We start from the raw sequence: 13,899 nt of genomic DNA, 5'->3' as shown, positions 1-13,899 counted from the left end.
ACAGTCCCAGCCTGCATCTGGTGGACCATTTGGAAGGAGAGGAACCAGAGGATCTTTGAGGGAAAAGAATCCTCTATTTTGAAGATTAAGTGGAAAGTAATTACTTCACTAGGTTTTTGGTGTAAAGAACAGAGTATAGAAGAGGAAATCCAATTAGTGGATTTTATAGGCTAAGTATCTCTCTTTTCTTTTTTGTAAACTATTTGGAGGTGGCCAGAATAGCCTTAATGCTGAAGGAATACAATTTACCAATTTCAAAAAAAAAAATACAATTATGAAAATAAGCTTTAGAACTAAACATAATTTGTCCATTATTTCCTTATACTTTGAGTTAATCAAGAACTCGTTCCTACTCATTATGAAACAAAATAGGTTCATATTTTTCTGTCCTTTGTTAGAATTAATCTAATAAGCAACTTGATGTGCAATTTGATTCCTTTTCACAAACAGAGAAGACTCTTCATGGAACTATCCAGAAAAGATCTATTAACATATTTTCTAATAAAACCCTTCATACAGGGGCAGATCCACGTGGAGGAGTATGGGTTCACGTGAACCCATCCACCCCTCTGTAAACTGTGTGTAGCACTGGTGTTCTCCTAGTGAGCATCCATGACAAAAATGTCACTTTAGTCACATCTAAGAAGTTACTCCAAAGTGGCTCATCACTTTCTAACTTCATGACAGATCAGAGGGAAAAAAGAAAAAGAAAAAGAAAAGATTGCATACTTTAGTACTGCTCGTAGCAGCAGCAAATCATGATCTTCCTTCCAAACACGTCCACCTTTCAATCCAGGAAACCAAGATACGATGTCCTTGGCAAAAAGAGGACTAGTTGTCTCTTCCGAGAAAGCCTTGACCTGAAAGAACTGACACTCTGTGAAATTTTAAAAATTAATGTACATTAAGAAGTGTAGCTTGATATGCTCATGTGATTGACGAGGATATCTGAGTTCACGTGAAAACTTTAGCAGCGGCAAAAACTATACATGAAAGCCATGCATATATGATTGTCTAGCTAATACAAGAAACTATCAACATAGGAATAAGAAATAACATTGCATTCCATCAGGCTATACAAGGATACATTGGAAGTAGCAATTCATGGGGAAAAAATGTTATTGTCCCCTTTGTCTCATATGTGAGAGCAGAACTCCTCACTCGTGCAAAAAGAGCAACTTGTACTCACTTCCATGCGCAAGTACTAAAAAGAGCAGAGAGACATTCAAGGTTAAAAGGTTACTACATTAGGAGATCAATGAACCGAACTCATTCATAAACCACTCCCTTGAACTTTATAAATTAGGATTATAATTTCCAAACACAGGTGTATAAATGAACTCATCTTTGTTTGAATTATCTATCATCAAAAATATATTATGACAAACAAGAATTGTCAAACTCCAAACATATGAAAGCTTAAAATCTGGGCCGGATGATCTGGTAACTCTTTATGAATTCACCTGAAGTCAAGCTGCAGCCAGCAAAACTGTAAGGGGTTGTTTGGTGTGAGGGATAAAAATAAATAGTGATGGGATAAGAAAATAGTGATGGATAAAATTTTGTATCTTGTTTGGTTGCCATGTTTGGGATAACTTACCCCACCATTTATATCATTGTGGTGGGATAAGTTATCCCATATACATGGTGGGATAAGTTATCCCATAGGATAGTTAACTCCAGGATAACTAATACTGGGATAACTTGTTTCCAACCAAACAAACCCCTAACAAAATAGAGAATTGTGGGTGTTCTTAATAACATCACAACATCTAATATATTTACAGTTACAAAAATAATTAAAGAGAATATCAAAGTAAAACAATTCCTAAGCTATCGCCTATTTACAACTAACTCTCCCCCTCAAACTTAAGTATACAAATCATGTATTCGCAACTTGTCTCTATATACAGTATCCTAGATTTTCTAAGAGGTTTAATTAAGATAAAACCAGTTGACAATCCTAACTAAAACACAAGTCAATATCCTCACTTAGCACCTTTGAACAAAAAATGACAATCAACTTCTATATATTTCATATCTAATGAAACCCTGAACTTGATGTAACATATACGGCTGTACAATTAAAACAATATGACTTCATAGGCTGACATTATTGTACTCCAAAATCTTCAAGTAAATTGTTTCAGTTACAAAACTTCCGCAAGGCTAAAATCATGGCTCTATACTCTGCTTCTGTGCTTGATCAGGCAACAATATTATGTTTCTTACTCTTCCAAAAAGTCATGCTTCCTCCAAAGATACACAATAAACTTCTGTAAAACCTTTTTCTAACGTTGAATCGGCCCTATATGACTCCTATCATAATATAGTAGTCCTCCTTAACTCTCTTAAGATACTTCACTATTCTAATCATAACATTTAATGGATATCCATTAGTGCGTCCAGCAACTGACTTACAACAGTCATAGGGAAGCAACCAATCTCTTCCAGAGAGAAAAAAAAATGTAGCGCTCCCTAAGTTTCAATCTTTTCTTTTTCTTTTTTTTTTTTTTGAAATTGGAAAATTGTATTCCTTCAGCATTAAGGCTATGCTGGCTACCTCCAAATAGTTTACAAAAAAGAAAAGAGAGATACTTACAAAAGGCCTATAAAATCCACTAAGTGGATTTCCTCTTCTATACTCTGTTCTTTACACCAAAACCTAGTGAAGTAATTACTTTCCACTTAATCTTCAAAATAGAGGATTCTTTTCCTTCAAAGATCCTCTGGTTCCTCTCCTTCCAAATGATCCACCAGATGCAGGCTGGGACTGTCCTCCACCATATTATTTGGCTTTTGCTTCCTCCTCTTCTGATCCAACAGCTAAGCAAGTCTGCAGTAAGTTTAGGCATTATCCAATTGATTCCAGCAATGGCAGTGAACATAGCCCAAATTTGTGTCGTTACTTTGCAATGCATGAAAAAGTGTTTGTTGTTTTCTTGTGCCTCCTTGCGGAGGAGGCATCTAGATGCTATGATGAACCCCCTTTTTTGCAGTGCCTCATGTGTCAAGCATGCTTTCCTAGCTACTAGCCAAGTGAAGCATTTCACTTTACTAGGATCCACACTTTTCCATATAGTATTCCAAGGTCCAGTTGACCTGCCTCCAGCAACACTCAGTTCCCTTTTGTATACACTATTAACAGAGAGAATTCCATCATTGTGGTGCCTCCAAATGAGTTTGTCTGAATCTGTATTAATGCCCGGGAAGTTTCCAATTAGTTTTAGAAAATCTACTACCCATGGTATTTCCCAATCATTTAGGGGTCTTCTGAAAGTGAGGTTCCACCCTTGAGGGGACCACATTTCTTGTATACTGCATCCAGTATTCAAGCTTATTGAGAATAGTCTAGGAAAAAGGGATTTGAAGTGTGCCATGACCACTCCAGTCCTCTTTCTAAAAAGGTATCTTGTCTCCCCTACCAACTCTAACTTTGGTGTTTAGCTTGAGAGTCGTCCATAGATTCCTGATAGATTTCCAAACCCCAACCCCATATGTATTAGTCACTTTATTAGTGCACCATTGCCCCTCCGGACCATACTTATGAAGGATAATCTCCCTCCACAAGGACTGATTTTCTTGAGTAAATCTGCATAGCCATTTGGTAAGTAAACTCTTATTATGAAGCTTTAAGTTCCTCACTCCCAGACCTCCAAAACTCTTGCTTTGCTAACCTGCGCTCCATTTTACCAGGTTAAAACTATTCTCAATCTTGCTTCCTTGCCATAAGAAATCCCTTCTCAACTTGTCTAAGAATTTCAGCACCTCACCGGGAATGGGGAATAAAGACATTACATATGTTGGCAGAGAATTTAGGACTGCATTGATCAAAACAACTCTATCTACCAAGGAAAGGTATTGTGATTTCCAAAGAGCTAATCTTTTTTCTGTTTTCTCTATTATTCCATCCCATATATTCAAGGCTTTGTGATTAGCACCCAATGGCATTCCCAAATAAATTGTGGGCAACTCCTCTATCCTGCACCTCAAAATACCTGCCAGAGATTGAATTTGTTGCACCTCTTCCACTGGAAAATATTGCTTTTCCTCCAGTTAATCTTCAACCCAGAGCATGCTTCAAAAATCATCAGTATCACCCTTAGGTAGCATATTTGTTCTTGTTCAGCTTCGCAGAAAATCAGGTAGCATATTTGTTCTTGTTCAGCTTCGCAGAAAATCAGAGTGTCATCAGCATATAATAAGTGAGTCACCTCCATGATTTCACTGTCTTGTTCTTAATGCTAAAGCCTTCTATCCAGTTGTTTGTTGCAGCCCTTCTCATCAGACTGCCTAGCCCTTCCATAGCTATGATAAACAAGAAAGGTGACAAGGGGTCCCCTTGTCTCAGACCCCTTTCAGCTGGAAAAAAACCTGCAGGTTCTCCATTTATCAGAATGGAGAACCTGGTAGATACAGAATTCTATCCACTTAATCCACCTTCAGGGAGAATCCCATTTGCCTGAGAATGTTCAACAAGAAACTCCGGTTCAGGTGATCAAAGGCCTTTTCAGTAACTAACTTGCACATAACTCCGGGCACATCTCCTGTAATCCTGCTGTCAATGCATTCACTAGCAATAAGAGCAGCATCCATTATTTGTCTCCCTTTAATGAAAGCCATCTGGTGGTTGTTTACAACTCTGCTTATTACCTTCTTTAGTCTAACAGCCAACACCTTTGCTATGATTTTGTAGACCACGGAGATTAAACTAATGGGTCTGAAATCTCTTAGATCATTTGCTCCAATCTTTTTAGGAATCAAAGCTACAAAGGTGGCATTGGAGCTCTTTTCAAACTTGTAGTGAGAGTAAAATCTGTGGAACGTCTGCATCAGTTCTTCCTTTATTGTTTCCCAAAAAGCTTGAAAGAAGGCCATGATATAGCCATCTGGTCCAGGTGCTTTTTCTGCAGCACACATCTTTATCCCTGCCAGTACCTCTTCTTCCTCAAAAACTCTCAAGATTGTTTCTTTCTTCTGCTGAAATGCTTTGTACTTCATAAAGATTCAAAAAAGGTCTCCAATTTTCTGATTCTTTGTAGAGATCTTGATAGAAATTCACAAATGGAGCCCTTGATAGCCACAGGATCACTAGATAGTTCTCCATTGATCAACAAGGAATCCATAGTGTTGAGTCTTTTATGTGCAGTGGCCATTCTGTGAAAAAACTTAGTATTTTTATCACCACATTTTATCCATTGGACTCTGGATCTCTGCCACCAAAATATTTCTTCATTCCTGGCTACTTCGTCATATTCCATGGCTAAATGAGCCTTTATCAGCTGTTCATCATCATTTCACGGTCTCCAAGCTCCCTATTTGATCTAGGATGTGTTTTTTTCTTGCCTTCCAGTTCACCTTGTGCTCTTTGCTCCATTCTTTGAGTTTCGCCTTTAACATGCTTAATTTTGTTTAGAATATAGTCAGGGGTACCAGATATGATAAAGGAACGCCACCATTCTTGAACTTTCCTTTTAAGACAACAAAATCCAAAGAGCATATTGACATTTCACACGTCTTTACATTAAGACCACAAGATTGAAAGTCTCATTTCTTAAACTCAGTGTTCAGTCAAACTAGGACAATTAAATTGAAATGGGGGGAGTAACAATTAGGCAGTTGAGTTTGCCAGCCGATCAATGATGTCTTCCAACATTTGGAAAGAGTTACCCATCTCCCAATAATAGCTTGACATTAAGATCCATTGATGTGTCTACTGGCTTACAATCAAGTAATTCAGTTTCTTCCCAAATGTCTATCGCATATTTTCTTCATAATATGATGTGAAGGATGTCGCGTGTAGATTGGGCACTTCAGTTACAAGAAAGTATGTTTAAGCCTCCAAAGAGATTGATGCAACATATTATGAGAAGACCTAAATGACTAAAATGGTGCAAAAAGATATGCCCAAGCATTATCATTCTGAATGATGTAAATAAAACGCCAAATTGTGTCTGAAATCTGAATCTCAGTGCAAAAAAGAAACGAAGGTAGAATATAAATTAGAACGATTTCATTCAGGAATTGTCTTCATTGGAAGTAATGAAATACTAACAATTACCCTGACTCAGAAGATCATATTTGGTCCTAGATATCTCAATGAATTGAAGAAAAAGAAGTATGAGATCTTACAATGACAATACCTAAAAGTTGAACTTTTGAGATAAAGAGAGAATCGTGAGAAAAAACAAATTATCAATACCTTCCCCACATCTAATATAGTAGCTCCAGAGTTGATTCTAAAAGATAACAAAAGAATGAAAAAGTACAACCAAGTCCCTAAGCAATGTCCTATTTACATAACAAATGAAGATAGACGTGCAATATGTCCCCATGAAGACCATCATATATAAAAAATTAATCCACCAACAAGTGATGAGTTGATTTGGTCATCCAAAAAATAGTAGACCTCTGATATGGTTTAGTAAATAACAATCAAATTAATTAGTCTTGTAATTTGAGATTTTCCAATTTATATTTTCTAAAATAGAATAATAAATTAATTTCCAGGGTCAAGCCTTTAATACATTTAAACAGATGCGCACAGCAAAAAGAAGCAATTCAGAAGAAGACTTTATCTTAAACTGTCAGTAATCAATATGTCAGTTGATGTTCCTTTACACAGTGCATCATCCCATTTACCAGTACGGAAGTATCTACAAGTGCTACAGTATATGAGATATGTTGAGTACTTCAAGCTACTCCTTGTTTGGAAGGTACACAAGGTGAATAAAACTTTTTTCAGAACAGAGACCTTCTTTTTCTAGAAAAACTTCTATAACTTGAAAGGATTTCAAAGTTTTGTAAAGCAAAAACCATCAAACGAACACAGCTTCATAACTTGGAAAAGAAAATCTGCTACATTCCAAATGACACTAGATCTTATCCCACTTTATGAAGTTGTCAACCTTTCAAGTGATTTTGGTTGGTGCAGAAGAGTAGCCTCAGCTCAGACCAAGTAGACATGTTTCGTATAAGGTGTTCTATGTTACCTCGTGTGAACAATAAAAAAAGACCTATGCTTACTCTTGAACATTGATAACTTTGTTTTCCTTCTTCCACAAATCTACCCATATTCTTCAGTAATAAGAGCATAAAAGCCAAAAAAATCTGCCATTCTACGTCACAGGAATGGCTGTGACCTACGAATCTGATTGTCAAGTTCTTTTGTAGTATGTTAATCGGAGTTAAGTGTTCTTTCTGAGGTCCTTCAAATTTTTAGATCAATCTACTTATACTTCACTAGTATACGGGTTGCACCATACTTCGTTGTTGCAAAAGATTGCTTACCTATTAAAAATCCTTCTTTCAAATGCATGCCGCATCTAAATTATTGACAATATAATAAGCCCGTATATCCACGTTAGGCTATATAGTCATATCACAGATCAAAAGAAGCACCATGAAAGTAGGACAGTTTACAAAGTCCCACTTAAAAGTTGTTCACAACTAAAGCAGCATTGACCAATAGCCAACAACCTTGTAGTTCAGCAAGTTATCTGATTTAAAAAATTACCTTGTCTCTAATGAGAAGCAAGACTGCAATCCTCAATAGCACATCGGGTATTCTTAGTCCTTCTTTTGGAACCCCATCTGCAATCCAAAATTTTAAATGTTTTGACCAAAATGATGAGCAGAGAGGAGGGGAGAGAAATTAAAGCAGTAAAAAAAAGGACAAATAAGAGATTCACGAGAAAGACGTAAAGAATAAATATAACTCCTTCACCTCTAAATGTTGGTGATTCAGTAATATCTTCAGCAATATGAGACAAAAACAGAAACCCATAACTGCAAGACAGAAGAGAATTAAATTAAAAAAATTCCCTTTCAAGCAAATCAAATGTAGCTACTAAATCAATCGATGTGGGGGAAATACAACAGTAGGAATTTGTCGTAATAATATTATATGATAAATCACAGTATATGAGAAGCCATCAAGTTATCAGCTACAACTGCCAGAGAAATCAAATTTTAAGTTGATTTGACATCAACTTCTGCAATAACCGAAGTAGAATTATAGTTTGTCAGATGGTTTATTTGTTTTATTGAAACTGATAACTTCTGTGCTTTTCTTAAATGAACCAAACAGTACATAGGCTGTAATGTCTGAAACCAGATTTACAATGTGACTCCAACACATTGCAGCTATTCTGACCATCAAATGGAATCTAGCATATCAAGAATTTCTACAGTTTCTCCTGAGTAAGACTGTTTACCCCCAAAGTCAAAAGAGTAAAATGCAGTTCAATTTGATCTTTTGCACAGAATTGTCCAAATTCTCAAAACATCTAGAATTTCTTTCTTTCAAGATTGTCCACCAAATTCTAGCTGGGATAACTCTTCATCTTTCTATATCCTTTGTCAAAGTCCTGCTTCCTCCCAACTCACAGAGGTTTCAGAAATCTTGCATGGCATTATCCAAGAGATGCCTCTTAAGAAAATTAATAAGATCAACGAAAATCCTTCACGATTGTTCAATTAGCTTGCAATGAAGAAAAAGAAGGCTGTCTCTGCTCTTTCACCACAGCCGACGATGACAATACCATATGCAAGGTATAACTTCGATCATGTTAGCCTAATTCTGGAGATTCGAAAGATAGAGAAACGACGATTTAGAAAGAGTTAGGGCTTAGAACATGTTCCTTTTTCAAGTATATTTTGAGCTTTATCATACAGCAGTTTAGTTTTAATGGATGATATAGTAGAGAGGGGAGGTAGAAGGAAGTAGGGAGATGAGAGAGAAAAGGAGGAAAGTTACTTTCTTAACAGAGTTAGGGTATAGGACCAAAATGAACACCGAGTTTTTTGTTGTTTTGTTGCAAGGCATGTAATGCATTCTTCACTAAAAAATCCCTTTACCGGAGAGATACAGAAACAATTTAGTCAACACATCAATGTGGTCCATTTATTTTATCAGGAGCAGTCTATGATAGAGAAATATGGAACATACAGAAATCAAAGTTGATAACTTTACGTACTCTTTTATTTCTTCATAAGTTTTCTGCTTCAGTCTTGGTGTGAATTCTGCCCAGTCATAGTCTCCAACTCCAAACCTGTAAAGAAGATAGATTATTTCTACACCCTCATGCATTAACAATAGAGAAATAACACAGGAAAAATGCAGAGAAATAACACAGAACAGAAAGGAAGATAGCCAGATGATACCTCATTAAAACTTTGACAAATGCGGCCCTCTGGCTTTGATTAAACCCTAGTACTCTAAATGATTTTCCTTCTCCTTCCATCAAAGGAAGTGGTATGGAAGAGTCCACTGCCAAAATGAAGAACCTTTTTTTTTAGATACTATCAAGTATCCTAGTTGAAATGTGAAATTAAATCAAGAGTTCATATTTCACCACGAGATCGTTTTCTGTAAGGCCTTCTCACAACTGGCGCCCCAGGTAAAGCTGTCTCACCATCACTCAAATCCGCTTCATAGTTATCATCCTCGCCATCAGAGGTCACCTCTTCCAAACCAGCAAGATCATCGTCTTCAACAGACACCATCTGGGAGGAGAATGAAGAGATAGTCATGACAACAGTAGAACATAGGTATCCTTGTAAATATGGTTTCAGTGCAAGCTTTACATTATTTGATTCATTATAGAAATAGATACAGTAACCAGTTCCATAGAAAAAGGTAGGTAACTACTTGTGAGAGTTGAGCATATTTAAAGTAAACACTAAAAATATACTCCCTCAATCCCAAATTGTGGCATCTTTGGGATTTCGAGAATTAATGTGTTCCTTTTGACTGCCAATCTTTTATATGCCTGAATTGTTAATTATTATGACTTAAGTACTTCTTATGTAGTTTCAAATATATTAAGCTTATTTAAAAAAAAAATACTTGAAGATTCTATATCCAAATACACAGACAAAATTAAGAAACTTGACCCTTGAAACCCGAAAATGTGTCACATAAATTGAGACGAAAGGAATAAGTACAGACGGCAAATTGAAAGAATGACTAGATTAATATGTACAAACAATATAGAGTTTAACGCCCAGCCAATTCATTCAACAGAAGAAAAATTAAATAAATGAAAGACCCGTGTGAATGGCATTCCACACCTGTTTACGACTTCTCTTTCCCTTGCCCATACCATTGAATTCTTCGACTTTATGCATTTCATATCTATCTCGTAACAATTCTTCCCAGTAGGTTGCTCTCTCAGAATTGAGTACTGTTGCTTTGTTTTCCAAGGGAGGAGTTGGGATATCTTCTTCTGGTGTTGCTTCTGCTTCTTCTATATACTCAAAATTAGCTACCTAAAACATTCAGAAGCTTTTAGCTTGTCCTAGATCAGCTAACCAAATACAAAGCTCAAATGCACCAAAAGATAAGCTAAAACATGAAAAAACTTTAGGAGGACGATACTTTCACAAATAAACCAATATATAATCATAAAAGCTTTCTTCACATATCCCCTTTTCTTCATTGGGAAAAAAATTTCGAAACAATTTCGACTATGCAGCATATGAATTCCTTATTCTTGCTGGAAAATGTTAGAGAAGACCAGTCAAAGCATTTCTTGCTTAGGAAGTACTTAATCAATTAGACAGGTAATGGCAAGAATCAAGTATATTACATAACCAGAGATACTTTTACACATGAGAACGTTTCTAGTATGAAGCTCTGGATTCTAAGTACAGAAATATCAAGCTCACACTTTCCTGGTGTTATTGTTAAATAAATTGTCTATGGTCCTTCATGTGTTCATTACAGGGGGAATAAAAAGGAAACAAAATAGTATTCAAGGTGCAAACAAGTTAGAGGTACATGGTTAATATGGTTAATGACAAAAGACCTTCATATTCCACCCCATCCACTCCCCAATATTCACAAAGTTCCTCCTCTTATTCGTGTTGGTATCTAGCGATTAATTCTTGTATACCAGCTCTTCCTTCAACCTTAATCATTAAATCAGTCTTTTACATTTTATTTTTTCATGAGGTGTTATAAATTCACTGAATTAAATATAAGAACCCATTGATTTATTAACAAGGTGACATGTTCATAATATGTCGTAGTACATAAATGGAAATGATATTTTCTTGTATGCGATTTTAAATTGAATAAATACCACCCCACAAATGCAAGCGGCGAAGTAATGAGTAGAATTAAGTACATTAACTTAAGACATGACAATCATACTACAGTAGAAGTGCATTCCACATCAAACAGTACCTATGCAAATTTAAGGGAATTTTATTAATCTTTAGTTAGTATTGTAAAGATATGACATTTGGGCCTAACTCACCCTAAAAGCTAGCTCATGAAGGGAGGTTTGTCCAAGTCCATATAAGGAAACCAAATTACATCCGATGTGGGACTTCTTAACACTCCCCCGCACGCCCAGACCTCAACTGGAGTGTGAACACTTCTAAGTGGGGGGCCAACATTGGTGAACAAAAAATTGTGTCTTGGCACAGATACCATGTAAAAATATGACACCTGGGCAAAACTCAAACCCAGGAGGTTTGTCCAAGTCCACATAAGGAGACCAAATTTCATTCCTTTACTGATGTGGGACTTCTAAAATATACCATTTAGAAGACCAATTATATGTATTTTGTTCCTCCATTTTACGTCAAGTGCAAGTACAGCTTAATATTTGAACAGATTCAACTTAAGCACTGAGAAACTGTAAGGACTTGTATAGTTTGTTAGAATAGAATAGGTATACACAATCCTACACAGAATAGGAATAGTTTAGTCTCCTATTTGGTAAGTTATTGTATTATAGTGTCTATAAATAGGGTTCTCAATGTAATAATTAAAACAATGATTCAATAATATTCAATATTTTTCACTATTTCAAAACCTAATTATGGTTAACCTTGAGCTTAGTGACGTGTTAAATGATCTTAAATGTGTTAACAAGGGCACATGACGTAGGTGAGGTGCTTAAAACACGAATCTAGAGGTTTGAAATGAGTTGGAAATCACAGCGAATTGGTGTTGAGGCTTAAAAGTGCTGAAAATGTTGTTAAGCAATGCATAACCAACTGTTAAGGCTACCTAGTGTTACTCCCCCGTTGTGAGGAGATCAGCCCCAGTCCCCAGGGTTCTGCGAGAAAAACCCTGCGCTGCGAGAACGGGAGATGTTCCTGACTGATGGCACACACAATGGGCTCGTGCTGTGTGGGTGCCTTGCATCCTCCCGCACTATAAATAGCTCTATCTACCCCAACGGAAGGTATGGAGGGACAAAATCTGTCCAAAGGAATGGAAGTTTATAGCGATTATCCCCAACTCCTTATTAGATAGATGTTGGGGGAAGACAGGTAACACAATCCATTGGCACTGCAAAATCACCTTCCAATTATAAAAATGTTATAGAGATATACCTTGAAGGCCTTCAAAAATGAATCCTCTTCTTCATCGTCCATGGCAGCATCCTCATCTACAACTTGATCGCGATTGAGCAATCTGAGAAAACAAAACAAGAGAAACATCACTACATTCATGTGACATCAACTAATACCAACCCTGAAGAGAACTAAAGCAGAGGAGAAAGTGAACCTGACATAAAGAAAACTCACCTATCTATTGCAGCATCATCGTAATGTATTTGACGCAATTTTCCAGCCTCATCATTCTCATCAGCAAATAACTCTTTTGACCCATACCTTATAATATCATCCAGTTCTTCCTGAATTAAGATTGTAATGAGCCACCTTTTCATCGTACAACAGTCAATAATGATGACCGTCCACAAAATGCTTTCAGTGTTGACCAATTGTAAGGTGTTTGGGGGGGGCTGCAAACCGAAAATCTAGTACCTCACATTTAGTCTTAAGCTCAAAGATTGTGAATTAGTTACCTGGTTGATATTTTGTGCTTTAAGCCTTCCAACAACTAGATGCTCCAAAACCATTTTCTTCTTAGTCATTTGCATCATTCTTTCCTCAATGGTTCCTCTTAATATGAGTCGAAAAATCATTACCTGCAATATCAAATATAAAAAAAAACTATCAAAACCTTAGATACAGACCAAGAAATCAATGTCAACATGACCACCTCTTCTTTTGCCATAGAAGCGAGGCTAATGAGTATCAATATTTTTCCTTAGGACCAGCACCAGAAGGGAGGAAATTGTAACCTTATTTGTTTGTCCAAGCCGATGAGCTCTAGCCATTGCTTGTAGGTCAGCGTGGGGATTCCAATCACTGAAAGATACGCTTAAAAGATAAGCAAGAGGAATCGCAGCACATAGAAAAGAAAAATGCAAAGAAGTTTCTTTCTTTCCCTCTTCTCTAGATTTGAGACAGAACGCCTAAAGGGGGGAATTGGATAATACATTTTTACATGTCATACCGTATTGTTGAAGTGTTTGACCATCTCATTTTAAAAGCATACACTATAGCTAGAATACATTTTTTTTACTTAATACAGTGTAGTCAATGATAGAGAACTCTAGATAAGTACACATGTAATTCAAGAAAAAAAGTAACTTCACTCATAATACTTTTTTTAACCACTAATACACTTTTTGTCAATTATATTTGTTGTTCAGTACTGCTTTATTCAAGATAGAACTCGCGTGCACCTTCATGCCTTACCTTAACAGAATCGAGCCAGGGTTTAGCCCTTTTAAGTTAATGGGCTCTAAATTTATAATTTGTTGGTAAACTTACATAAATATACTATATTAAAAAAATATTTACCATTTATAGCAATAACAATTTTTTTTTCACTTGATCATTTTTAATACATTTATAATACAATTTTAATTCATATTACAAAGAACAATTTATTATTACAAGTTTTATTGATGAATAATACATTTATCATACATTTTAATACACTTATAAATACGATGTGTCAATTTCTTACCAAACAAGCATAATATTGTTAAAAAACACAGTTACAATACATATTTATGCAGACAT

The 13,899-nt window shown here is 36.1% G+C and overlaps 1 protein-coding gene across 5 annotated transcripts in view; it reads right to left on the bottom strand.

Moving 5' to 3' along the window:
- The window catches only part of LOC101268002 (CHD3-type chromatin-remodeling factor PICKLE), a 42,300-nt gene that overhangs the window by 6,176 nt on the left and 22,225 nt on the right, over positions 1-13,899 (bottom strand). For all 5 annotated transcript variants that reach the window (XR_011221785.1, XM_010324432.4, XM_019214383.3 and 2 more), the window contains exons 17-27: positions 13,110-13,176; positions 12,831-12,953; positions 12,550-12,659; positions 12,355-12,436; positions 10,075-10,272; positions 9,357-9,507; positions 9,166-9,271; positions 8,979-9,053; positions 7,727-7,788; positions 7,517-7,593; positions 730-860 (exon numbers count right to left, since the gene is read on the bottom strand). Coding sequence is in view for 4 of the 5 variants with exons in the window: in XM_010324432.4 (XP_010322734.1) it covers positions 730-860; positions 7,517-7,593; positions 7,727-7,788; positions 8,979-9,053; positions 9,166-9,271; positions 9,357-9,507; positions 10,075-10,272; positions 12,355-12,436; positions 12,550-12,659; positions 12,831-12,953; positions 13,110-13,176 (1,182 nt within the window). In the remaining variant the exon portion in view is untranslated. The remainder of the gene's footprint in view (positions 1-729; positions 861-7,516; positions 7,594-7,726; positions 7,789-8,978; positions 9,054-9,165; positions 9,272-9,356; positions 9,508-10,074; positions 10,273-12,354; positions 12,437-12,549; positions 12,660-12,830; positions 12,954-13,109; positions 13,177-13,899) is intronic.

The sequence above is a fragment of the Solanum lycopersicum genome, chromosome 6 (assembly GCF_036512215.1).
Source record: "Solanum lycopersicum chromosome 6, SLM_r2.1".
In the NCBI taxonomy this organism is placed as follows: Eukaryota; Viridiplantae; Streptophyta; class Magnoliopsida; order Solanales; family Solanaceae; genus Solanum; species Solanum lycopersicum.
The sequence above is the reverse complement of the archived record's forward strand: the minus strand, read 5'-3'. Positions and strand labels throughout refer to the sequence as shown.